The sequence below is a fragment of the Prunus avium genome, chromosome 1, assembly GCF_965620075.1.
Source record: "Prunus avium chromosome 1, drPruAviu1.hap1.1, whole genome shotgun sequence".
Taxonomy (NCBI): Eukaryota; Viridiplantae; Streptophyta; class Magnoliopsida; order Rosales; family Rosaceae; genus Prunus; species Prunus avium.
In genome coordinates, this window is record NC_142284.1 from 9,204,801 (window position 1) to 9,214,557 (window position 9,757).

General features: G+C 36.9%; 2 protein-coding genes and 1 long non-coding RNA gene across 5 annotated transcripts; 2 read left to right on the plus strand and 1 right to left on the minus strand.

Annotated features, from left to right (window-relative positions):
• The first annotated feature begins 9 nt into the window (after nucleotides 1-9).
• Nucleotides 10-4,107, plus strand: LOC110751950 (uncharacterized). Of its 3 annotated transcripts, none has more exons than XR_015832825.1 (8): nucleotides 10-291; nucleotides 1,272-1,352; nucleotides 1,687-2,091; nucleotides 2,203-2,247; nucleotides 3,041-3,193; nucleotides 3,278-3,396; nucleotides 3,645-3,732; nucleotides 3,930-4,107. It is a non-coding gene; the product is annotated as an uncharacterized LOC110751950 (long non-coding RNA). The 3 variants fall into 3 exon arrangements; XR_015832826.1 differs by having other exon boundaries at nucleotides 1,687-1,856; nucleotides 2,019-2,091; nucleotides 3,278-3,732; XR_015832824.1 differs by having other exon boundaries at nucleotides 3,278-3,732.
• A 1,121-nt stretch (nucleotides 4,108-5,228) lies between these two features.
• Nucleotides 5,229-6,349, minus strand: LOC110751622 (mediator of RNA polymerase II transcription subunit 21-like). Its single transcript, XM_021952122.2, has 3 exons — nucleotides 6,104-6,349; nucleotides 5,873-6,002; nucleotides 5,229-5,541 (listed from the first exon to the last, which is right to left on the minus strand). The coding sequence occupies exons 1-3, from the start codon at nucleotides 6,347-6,349 to the stop codon at nucleotides 5,465-5,467; spliced, it is 453 nt and encodes a 150-aa protein (XP_021807814.2). The 3' UTR covers nucleotides 5,229-5,464.
• A 267-nt stretch (nucleotides 6,350-6,616) lies between these two features.
• LOC110747888 (S-adenosyl-L-methionine-dependent methyltransferases superfamily protein) lies at nucleotides 6,617-8,545 on the plus strand. Its single transcript, XM_088246756.1, has 9 exons — nucleotides 6,617-6,806; nucleotides 6,897-7,010; nucleotides 7,108-7,176; nucleotides 7,275-7,294; nucleotides 7,372-7,424; nucleotides 7,532-7,562; nucleotides 7,706-7,784; nucleotides 7,903-8,042; nucleotides 8,263-8,545. The coding sequence occupies exons 1-9, from the start codon at nucleotides 6,617-6,619 to the stop codon at nucleotides 8,308-8,310; spliced, it is 744 nt and encodes a 247-aa protein (XP_088102882.1). The 3' UTR covers nucleotides 8,311-8,545.
• The last annotated feature ends 1,212 nt before the right edge of the window (nucleotides 8,546-9,757 follow it).

Consider the following 9,757-nt stretch of genomic DNA (forward strand, 5'->3'; position numbering starts at 1 on the left):
AATGCTGTCAATCCAATTCGACCGTTGGAATATATTAACCCTTATTTCACTGTTTGAACTCTGCGCCTCAGATTCCGTTTTCCACGGTCAGGATCTTGAGGTGGTACTTAGGGAGTGACCAAGTTTTTGCCACGTGGCTGATTGTTTCTTGATCAACCAAACAAATGTTGCCACGTAAATAATCTTCGAACTCTGGGTTCGGTTCTGTTTAAACTCAATGTGGCTTGGGTTCAGTTCGGATTTGGGAAGTCCTTAGTGGGCGCGGTGTCGGAGACTTCTGATAGCATAGAGGTTAGTGTGTTTGTTTCTCAATCTCATTGTGCTAATATAATTGAGTCCAAACTGTGTTGTTCGAAATTGGTGTCAAGTTGTTTGTATGTTGAGGAAATTAATTGCAGCCATGAGCCATCTATAACTTCAAAAATCATAATGGGTTATTGGGAAAACAAAGAATCTTACTCTTGGATTAAATTTTCAGAAACCAGCCATCAGGAATTGGGGCTTCCGAATGCTTATCTGCCATATTTGAGAATGGTTCTTTCCTTCAACAATGCTCTCAGAAATCTCTCCTTTCTACTTCCTCTCTGTTTGAGGGTCCTTCTAACCCTAAACTTTCAAAGGCAACAAGGCATTAATGGGACAGTTCTAACCCTAAACTTTCTACTTCCCTTCTACTTCCTCTCTATAACATCAAAAATCATAATGTTTTACTGGGAACACAAAGAATCTTACTCTTGGATTAAAAAAAAATTAGATTTGAACAAATCTCCATTGAAGATGCACAGCATCACATGCTATCGTGAGCAGGGATGATACTGAATGCTTTTGAACCTTTGAACTGTAGCGTAAGAGAAGAGGGGGTGTGTTGAGGATGTGGATGGAAAAAGTTACCAATGTTTAGTTGGGAATCCTGGTAAAAGTCCTGTTGTATAAACTTTATATGTTGAATCCGAATTCCTAGGCTATGGTATGAATTATGTTGCCTCTATAATGTTGAGGATAATGGGGGTGACGATGTCCATACAGAGCAGTTTTGTAATCAGAGTTCAAAACTTGTTTCCTGGAAATAGGGCATAATATTCGTTTGGTTCGATTTTGTAACAAGAGCATTCAAATTCCATTCGGGTTTTCCTTTTGTGTATGTACATTTTGTGAGACTGCAACGACAAGAATCGAAGATTACATGTCTGTAGGAAAATGGAAAATAAATTTTCTTGAATTTCTAAAGAACTGAAATTGCTGAATAATTTTTGGAACATTATTTAATTTAGGGCTGGAAATCAATGAGTGGCCGCAGAAGCATCCGTCACTGGATTTCGAGAACCTGTCAATGTCTGATTCAGCTTCAAAGGGTAAAAAAACGTTGCTCTTATTTCTCTAGCATTGTCTTTTATGCATATGTGTGTGTACAAACACAGCTTTTTTGTTTTTCTGTTTGATAATAATAAATTTTTGTTGTGGTGAACAAAGAATTATGAGTTGTTGGATAATTTGATGTTATAATTAGAGTATATTGCTAATGAGTTATGATTTGGTAAGTCACCAGCCTTTTGGAGGATAAAGTATGCAGAATCTGATTAGCTGGTGATATCAAAGGTTTCATTTATTAGCAATCTACATTGTTGCTTTTTTTTCTTCTTTTTCCATTTATGGTTGTTTGCACTCAACTAGTGAAGGAATTTGTAGTTTTGCAGATTTCGTAAGTAGATGGAAATTTTAGAAGCCCGGGAATATTCAGTGCTGATTTCTTATATTTATAATGCGGCAGAAGAATCGAAGACCAAGAAGTTTTTGTACAGCATGTAGAGACAGTAAGCAGCTTTGACACCACTGTTGATGTTGTGAAATCATTTGTGGTGAGTATGGCAGTCCCCTGTTGATTTTGTTCTATAACTCTTCTTGTTTTGTAAGCTGTTTCACACAAGCATGTGTTGAGGAGTACCATGTAAGATGCTGTCTGTGATTCTCATGTTACTGCTACTAATAAGTTGGGGAAATTGTCCAATTGTTTCTTTTAGGACCTTAATTCTGATGGTGTGTGTGTGATCGTAAAACAAGGAGTGAAGAATGCAACCTTTTAAAATGGAGAATGTATGCTCTACGTCTCCTTCTCCTCCTGGTCTTATGCACTTTATTACAACTTTGCTTCTATTTACAAGCCTAAGATGACATGAACTTATACTTTCATCAACATTGCAACAGCAGAAACAAGATTAGATATTGTCTAAAGCCAGACAGACACAGGAGGTACGTGGCATAGTATAAGTTAGCTGTATTAATTAACCCACCAAGTAAAGTGTTGTTATCTCTTGTTCCTGTGCTTCCAATAGTATGATTTGTTATTTCATCTCTTAGAGAATAATGATGCATTAAACTTTTTCATGCTCTGCCTTCTTTCTGTTTTGCTTATCATCCATTTGTTCTTAGTTCAATATTTTGCTTGTGATAATAATCATTGTCAGGCAGTGAGTTGCTAAGAATTTGTGTCAAATTGAGATTATGCAACTCCAAATTCTATGCTAGTTCCCATGAATTTTTTTTATTGATTCATCTTCTAACAACCATGGAGTACTCTAAATTTTGTCTATTTCTAAACCATTATTTAGGATAAATTCAAATCTCCCTTACATGCATCTAGTTAGATATCTTTCTATTATGTCAGATTGCCCAACTTTGTGATTGATTGTTAAGAGGTTCAGAGTTTAGATTGATATTCTGAGGCAGTTGTTCTACTACTAACCTTATACATTGAGAATAAGAAATAAGAACCACATGCTACCCATTGATACCATTTAAGTATAGGAAACAAGTTTTGACAGATCACTTGATGCCAGATTGGTGGACATTAGAGGTAATCTCAAAATAAATTTATCAGAGTGGGCAAATGTTTTCTTTTTTGGGTTGTTTTATTATTTAAAGCAGACTGCTATATGTTTGATGATAATATAAAAATGGTCCTCTTTTGTTAAACTGAGTATTTTAATATGTATTCGGTGAAATTTGCTCTGGGTACTATCTTATTTTGAGTTCTTTCTGTTAGGTTGTCGCAAAAAATGCACGTTTTGAACAAATATGGAGGAGCAGAAAGGGAGACAAAGGAAACATCACATAAGAAATTACATGAAATGTGTCATTTCTATGATGTTATTCGTGTTGATGTCGAGGAAAGATCTAATGAGTTGTGACAGGAGGAGTTAGTTCTCAACTCATGAGCTCTTGCCCTTTTGTATTTCCTAGAGTCTAGTTGAAAATGATACTCCCTATGATTTTAATGCAGTGAGATATCTTTGGAGGACCAGAGGATGTTGAATAGTTACTTACCTCTACTGAGAGAGTTCATTCCAAGTGCTGCTTCGGAGATTGAATCAGATTTATCTGCTAACAGCTCCAAACAAGGTTGTTTTTTTACATGTAAATGAATGATTAGTGGCCTTGGGTGCTATCACCCGTTAATCTTGACATTAGTTGGAGCAAAGGTAGAAGATTAGGATTCTTAATAGCATATTGTCCTTGGTCTGCACTTGCAGTTGCTTCTTCTGGAGATGTATATATTAATTTCAGCCTTTTAATTAATACTAGTAGCGACAGGTAATTCATCATTTTCTCAAGTACTGTTTGATGGGTTCCTCTTTTGTGTTGCGTAGCATCCGAAGATGGGTATGCATTTGACTTGTATGCTGAGAAGGAGGAAATGGATATAGATACTGAAGATTCTTCAAACCCATTTCTCTTGTAAGTATCTTTGTACTATATTTGTTAAGTTTCCGCCTTAGTTTCTGGCTAAAACTGACTATTAGAAGATGATATGTATGATGGTGATGATGATGGTGATGACTTTGATTCCCGAGAATATTTTCCTTGAATTTTTTATTTTTTATTTTTTTGTTGTTGCCCTTTTGGGGTACTATTTTTATTTTTATTTTTTAAAGAAGGGATGTTGGGAAGGATATAAGGGTGGTGATGCTGGGGAGAAGGACTTGGTGTTCAGAGTGAAGAGGACGAAAAGAACACCAGAGCTGAGTTGGAGGTTTTTCTTGTTCGTGAGAATTCAGCAGATTCAACCTGTGATTTCAAAGTGAAAGGCTTCCCTTACCAAGTATCTTGCACCATCTACATAGGCAATGACATAGTTGCTCAGGTATGATTGCATTATGAGATACACATTGGATTTGAAAAATGACTGCTAGCATGATAATTAGTGCGTTTTGGGACTAACATTTAGCAAACAAGAAATTGTTTTGTTTGATCAAGTTCATTTCAAGTGAAAGAGGTGTATGAGTTGCTCTTGCATATGATTATTGGGTGAAGGGAATTTGTACTTCAAACTCGGCACGCCTTTTAGGATTCTAACCAACAATGGGTCGTTGAAGACTGTTGCATGAAAGTTCGTCAGCAAAACTAGTATTTGTTGAAAGAGTGCTTTTGTTATGTCTGTATATAAAAATGGAGTTGGTGGCCTTTGCAACCCAGTTCATATATCATTGCTCTGGTCTATTATCTGGGGAAATTGACTTATGGGATCAATGGAGTATATCCCTGGATCAGCTATACTGGGTTCTGTATTATTATTTTTTCCTTCAATTTGTTTGTCAATACGAGTACTTAAGAAAATACACGTTTAATAAAAAGCAAACGTATGTACGTATGTTTCATGCCTAATACAGGTGTTTTCTTTACAAAATTTTCAATTTTAAACAAAGATTTATAGGAATAGTAGTAAGAGAGTAGTATTCTTCATGTAAAGTCCTATTTGAAAAGTGTTGCATAAGCAAAAGTATGTCATGTCCTAAAATCCTATGTGCCGTATCAAATACAAAATGTTTCTCTACATGTCTTTAACGGATGAATGCACCTCTCTACATATAAAATACTATTTTAATCAAATGGTATAGCCGTGCGGCGATACTGAAGTTTATTTAAATTTTTTTAATAAGCATATAGAGTCCCAATAGTGGGTGGGGTGTGGTACTGCTTATTGTAAAAGCATTTCTAAACGAGCCCTAAATAATATATGCATGTTTGCATGTTTGCGTGTTGTAGGCGGATAAGGGTTATCCATGCGATTTTTCGTGCAAATAGGGAGGGTTTTGCTGAAAATGGAGGCAGATGGGAACTCCATATAATCCAGCCAATATTTCCAGAGTCTCACAACAAATCATTCAAAACTTTTCCCTTTGACATCAGTGCAAAGGCTCCCATTGAATAGGATCCAAATTTTCAACTCAATCAGTCGAAACTCATTGCCGGATGGTCATTTGATTTCATTGTTACATACAGAAAGAAACCTTAACTTTAGCCATAAGGCTCATTACAAGAAGAAGGTAGTTGAGCTTTATCCTCCTGATAATCAAAGCATTTGCCCACAGATAAAACCTTAACTTCCAGTCAAAATTATATCTTCCTAATGAAACTTACACCATTAAGAAACATGTCAACAACTACTGCTTGCACTAGGCTAGGCTCTTCATTCTGGTTTCTTCAAGTTCAAACAGTGATCTGCTGCTTGTCCAAACAACTCTCTGACCTCTTGCAATTCTCTCTCTGCCACCATCAAAAACACATTGACATAGTGATTCAAATATCTATCTAACACTGGTTTTACATCCTCATATATACCTTTTCCGAAATTCGACATTCTGTCGACATGATTGATTATTTTAGGGTATAGAATCTTCGAGTTTCAATTTTAGGTTCTAAGACCTAAAACCTAAAACCGAAGCGATTAACCAATCCGAGACTATAAACCTAAGGTTCAAGTTCTAAAAGACAATTTTGTAGACCCTAAAAACAATCAACTATATCAATAATATCATATAAAATTGAAGAAAATTGAAAATTCTGTGAAATGTGACCAAATGAAAAGACTCATCACCTGCAGCTTCGAGTTGCTTCTCAAGTTGTTGGCCCACAGCATCATTTTCAGCCTCAAGCTGTGCAATCCTCTTCAGCTGAGCTTCCTCTCCCCCCTCAGACAACGGAAGTGCCGCCACCAATGCATCAAACTACACAAAGTAAAGTGTACGTAAACCACGAAATTATTCAAATTAAAATATTAATTCATAAAAAAAGAAATTAGCTGCCACGTCATCGAGTGATTGAAGACCTGCTTAGCTGCCTTCACTAGCTCAGCACTCATCAGCTTGGGTTGCTTCGCGAAATCCGCGTCACTGTCCGCTGTCGGGTTCGGATTCGGAGCCGGAGCCGGAGCCGGAGCCGGCCCAGATCCGGATTCTGGGTAATTCGGAGAGATTCGGACAGGCGGAGCATCCCTCTGCAGTGTTCCGATGGTAGTGAACGCGATTGTCGCGATTGTATTCACTTTCTCTTGTAATTGGCTGATTGCATCCATCTCGCTCAAATTCGTCCCCAAAACGCAGATCAACAGCAACACTTTGAAGAAGAAGACGACCAGCTAAAACGACGTCGTTGGGGTTTAGTTTCACTCTACCTTCCAACCTCTCACCAGCCAACACGTGGCAGCTCAAGAAGTTTCCTGAACCAAACTGACGGTAATACCCATCGGTCATCAACGACATCGACAAACCAAAAAAAGAAACCGACGAGCAAACGAGACAGTGTGAGAGTCTGAGACTGTGAGAGAGAGAGAGAGAGAGAGATGACGATGGGGACGACGACGACGCAGGCGTACGGTGAGTCGTGGTACTGGGATAACCGCTACGCCAACGAATCAGGGCCGTTCGATTGGTACCAGAAGTACCAATCTTTGGCGCCGCTCATCAATCTCTACGTCCCTCGCCACCCCAACCAACACCACCGCATCCTCGTCGTCGGTTGCGGCAACTCAGGTAAGCTCTTCCTTTTCCCTGCACCCGCACTTACCTGATCAGATCTCCCGTTGTTTGATCGCTCAAGAGAAATTCATCTGCAAAACGCAGCGTTCAGCGAAGGGATGGCTGATGATGGATACGATGATGTGGTTAGTATTGACATTTCCTCTGTGGTCATCCAAGCTATGCAGGACAAGTACTCTAATCGTCCACACCTCAAATGTAAGTCCTTTATTATTAAAATTTGCTCTTTTTTTTCTACTTATTTATTTATTTTTGCTCAATGTGCTCTGATTTTTTTTATTTAATAATTTATTAGATTTGCAAATGGATGTTCGAGATATGAGTGCTTTCCAAACTGATTCCTTTGATGCTGTTGTTGACAAAGGTGCTTCATTTTTAAGATCTCGATTGCACGCATAATTGAAACTTTGTTTTTGTGAAATAAATGCTGATTTTGCTTCATGTTATGATTTTTTTTTTCAGGAACTCTAGACTCTCTGTTGGTGAGTGTTACTAATTTATGTAGTGTGTTCTTGCTTCTTCTTTTTTTCTTTTGGCTTATGCGATTTGTTGTGCCTAGTGTGGAAGTAATTCGCGACAAAATGCTGCTGAAATGCTCGACGAAGTTTGGAGGTACATTAAAATTATTAGCTGTTAAATGTATTTACCCGAAGCTTTTGATTTTGTTTATTTTCTTGATTTGTTCACCATATATTGAAGCAGTTAATAACAAACTATAGGGTCCTCAAGGATAAAGGAGTCTATATTCTGGTAATGTTGCTTATTCTTGTTCTCTGCCTATGATTTCAATACACATTTTCCCACCCCCTTTTTTTTTTTTTTTTTTTTGGTTTTTGGTTTTGCATTTCACATTTGGCATGTGGCCATAACTAGTCTCAAACGCGCTGCTGCAGATCACATATGGAGCTCCATTGTATCGTTTGCATTTGTTAAGAGAGTCATGCTCGTGGACAATAAAACTCCATGTGATAGGTTGATTAAGTCATACTTACTTTTCATTTTATTATGTTTGGCAATGATATTTTTTATGTGGCATTGGTCTGTATATTATATATAGCTGTTGATTTTCTGTCTGTCACCATGTATGCAGAGAAACTTGCCTGCGAAGATAAATCAGAACCTCCAATATGGGAGCTGACAAATCCTGTTCCTTTGAATGACAATGGAAGCTCAGCGGAGGAATTGCTCGGAAATAACCCTGATGTGCATTATATTTACGTTTGTGCAAAGGTTGGTAGAAACAAATTTCCTATCCTAGCATTTTAGAATATGCTTTTCAGTTGCTTATTACTAAACATAAAACACATGGCTTTCCAGACCAGCTTTTGGGAATCTATGCATTAGTTTCTTATACACCCAAGCATGTGAGAAGTTTAGTTCTTTAAGATAGGTGTGAGGCGTATATGTTTACTACAATTTGATTACATTTTATTTCCTTTCTGTTGGTCAGGATAATTCTTTAAAGCCAGGCCTTAAGCGTGAAACATCTGTTGATTGAGGAAAATGAGAATCTTCAACCTCTTGCAGAGTCTGTTTCCCTTTACCTGCATTGTTGCATGTGTTGAAAGTTGAAACTGATAATTATAGCTTCTTTTAGTATGTAATGTTGAACCATAAGCTGAACATCTAATTGGCATGGGATCTGCAATTCATTTGTTGATATTTTGAAGTTATTGTATTGGAACTGATAACAATGTAATGGTGAAGTATTGAGTTTCAACATGATTTTGATACTGGCCAACCTCAAACTACACAGACTGGGGTTTTAGTCTATGGATAAATTGAGCAAAGCTATGCGTCTGTCCAAAAAATTATATCCAAACTATGTTTTGCTGCTAAGTTTTCTAATCCAACTCCTCTCCTCTACTACCAATCATGAGCAGAAATACTCTTCCAGCTAGTATGATGGTAAATTCGTTGGTTGGAATCTTTCTTACTCGAAATGACTTACCGGTTCGCAAGAGTGAGAAAAACCAACTTAGCAGGACAGGCATCCATGACCGCCCTATTCTATAATTTCTGCAACTTGCGGTCGGTGGCTGGTGGAATTTATAGCACTCATCGGCTTGTTATATGATCAATACATTGCCCTTAAGTGACTTCTTTTTGCTCTCCTTTTATCCTGTGGAAGATTAAAGCAATATTCTTATCTTCACTAGCAGTTGAAATTTCGGACGGAATTGACGACAGTGACTTGTTTTTTGGTTTTTATTTTTTTGTGGTGATTTAAGACTTGCTGGTTTGTAACCTACAAGTAAGAGCATTTAATAACCCGTCTGAAGAAATTCAAATTAACGAGGAAGGGACCCCGCCTAAAGAAGAACTTGGTCATGACTTTTTTTCAAATATAATTATGACATGACAAACCCATCTAGCTAATGCTAAATAAAGAGCCAATGTGGTCTATTCTAACGGAAAAGGTCATTGACTTGTAGATCAAAGGTCTCAGAAAGTGACTTTTTTCTTTTTTCATCAGTCTATATTATATGAATTCTTAGATTTTTTTTCTTTTTCATGGTTTGCTTGAGTACGGATGAAGGTGATCAATCTCGGATTAATTTATCAACTAGCTATTAGTTAGTCTAATTACATATTTTTCGAAATTAGAATATGTACAAGTTTGAAACCCCTCCACTTTATAAAAATAAATAAAAATCTCGAAATTGATTTTGAACAGTGGTGATTGATAAGCAAATCAAATTACTATCAAGTCATTGTTTGTGATACAATTAATTAGATGAGACAATTAATTAGATGATACAATTAATTAGATGAGACGAAATGACAAGACTGCATCTTATCTTCATGCTAACTTCCTCAATTTTCCTCAAAAACCCAGAAAAACAAAATCACAATGAGCATTGAGCACAGACTCAAAAAACCAGAAAAATAAAGTTACCATAAATAAAGCATATTCGATTTTTAATTTAATCTGCTTAAATAAA

Bases quoted from the DNA above. Each gene is read 5' to 3' on its own strand.
- LOC110751622 (XM_021952122.2), bottom strand. From the start codon at position 6,349: ATGGATGCAATCAGCCAATTACAAGAGAAAGTGAATACAATCGCGACA. The intron at 6,003-6,103 runs GTCTTCAATCAC...TACTTTGTGTAG, and splicing joins TAGTGAAGGCAGCTAAGCAG to TTTGATGCATTGGTGGCGGC. The intron at 5,542-5,872 runs GTGATGAGTCTT...TGATGGTGGCAG, and splicing joins GAAGCAACTCGAAGCTGCAG to AGAGAGAATTGCAAGAGGTC.
- LOC110747888 (XM_088246756.1), top strand. From the start codon at position 6,617: ATGACGATGGGGACGACGACGACGCAGGCGTACGGTGAGTCGTGGTAC. The intron at 7,563-7,705 runs GTAATGTTGCTT...GCGCTGCTGCAG, and splicing joins ATAAAGGAGTCTATATTCTG to ATCACATATGGAGCTCCATT. The intron at 8,043-8,262 runs GTTGGTAGAAAC...TCTGTTGGTCAG, and splicing joins ATATTTACGTTTGTGCAAAG to GATAATTCTTTAAAGCCAGG.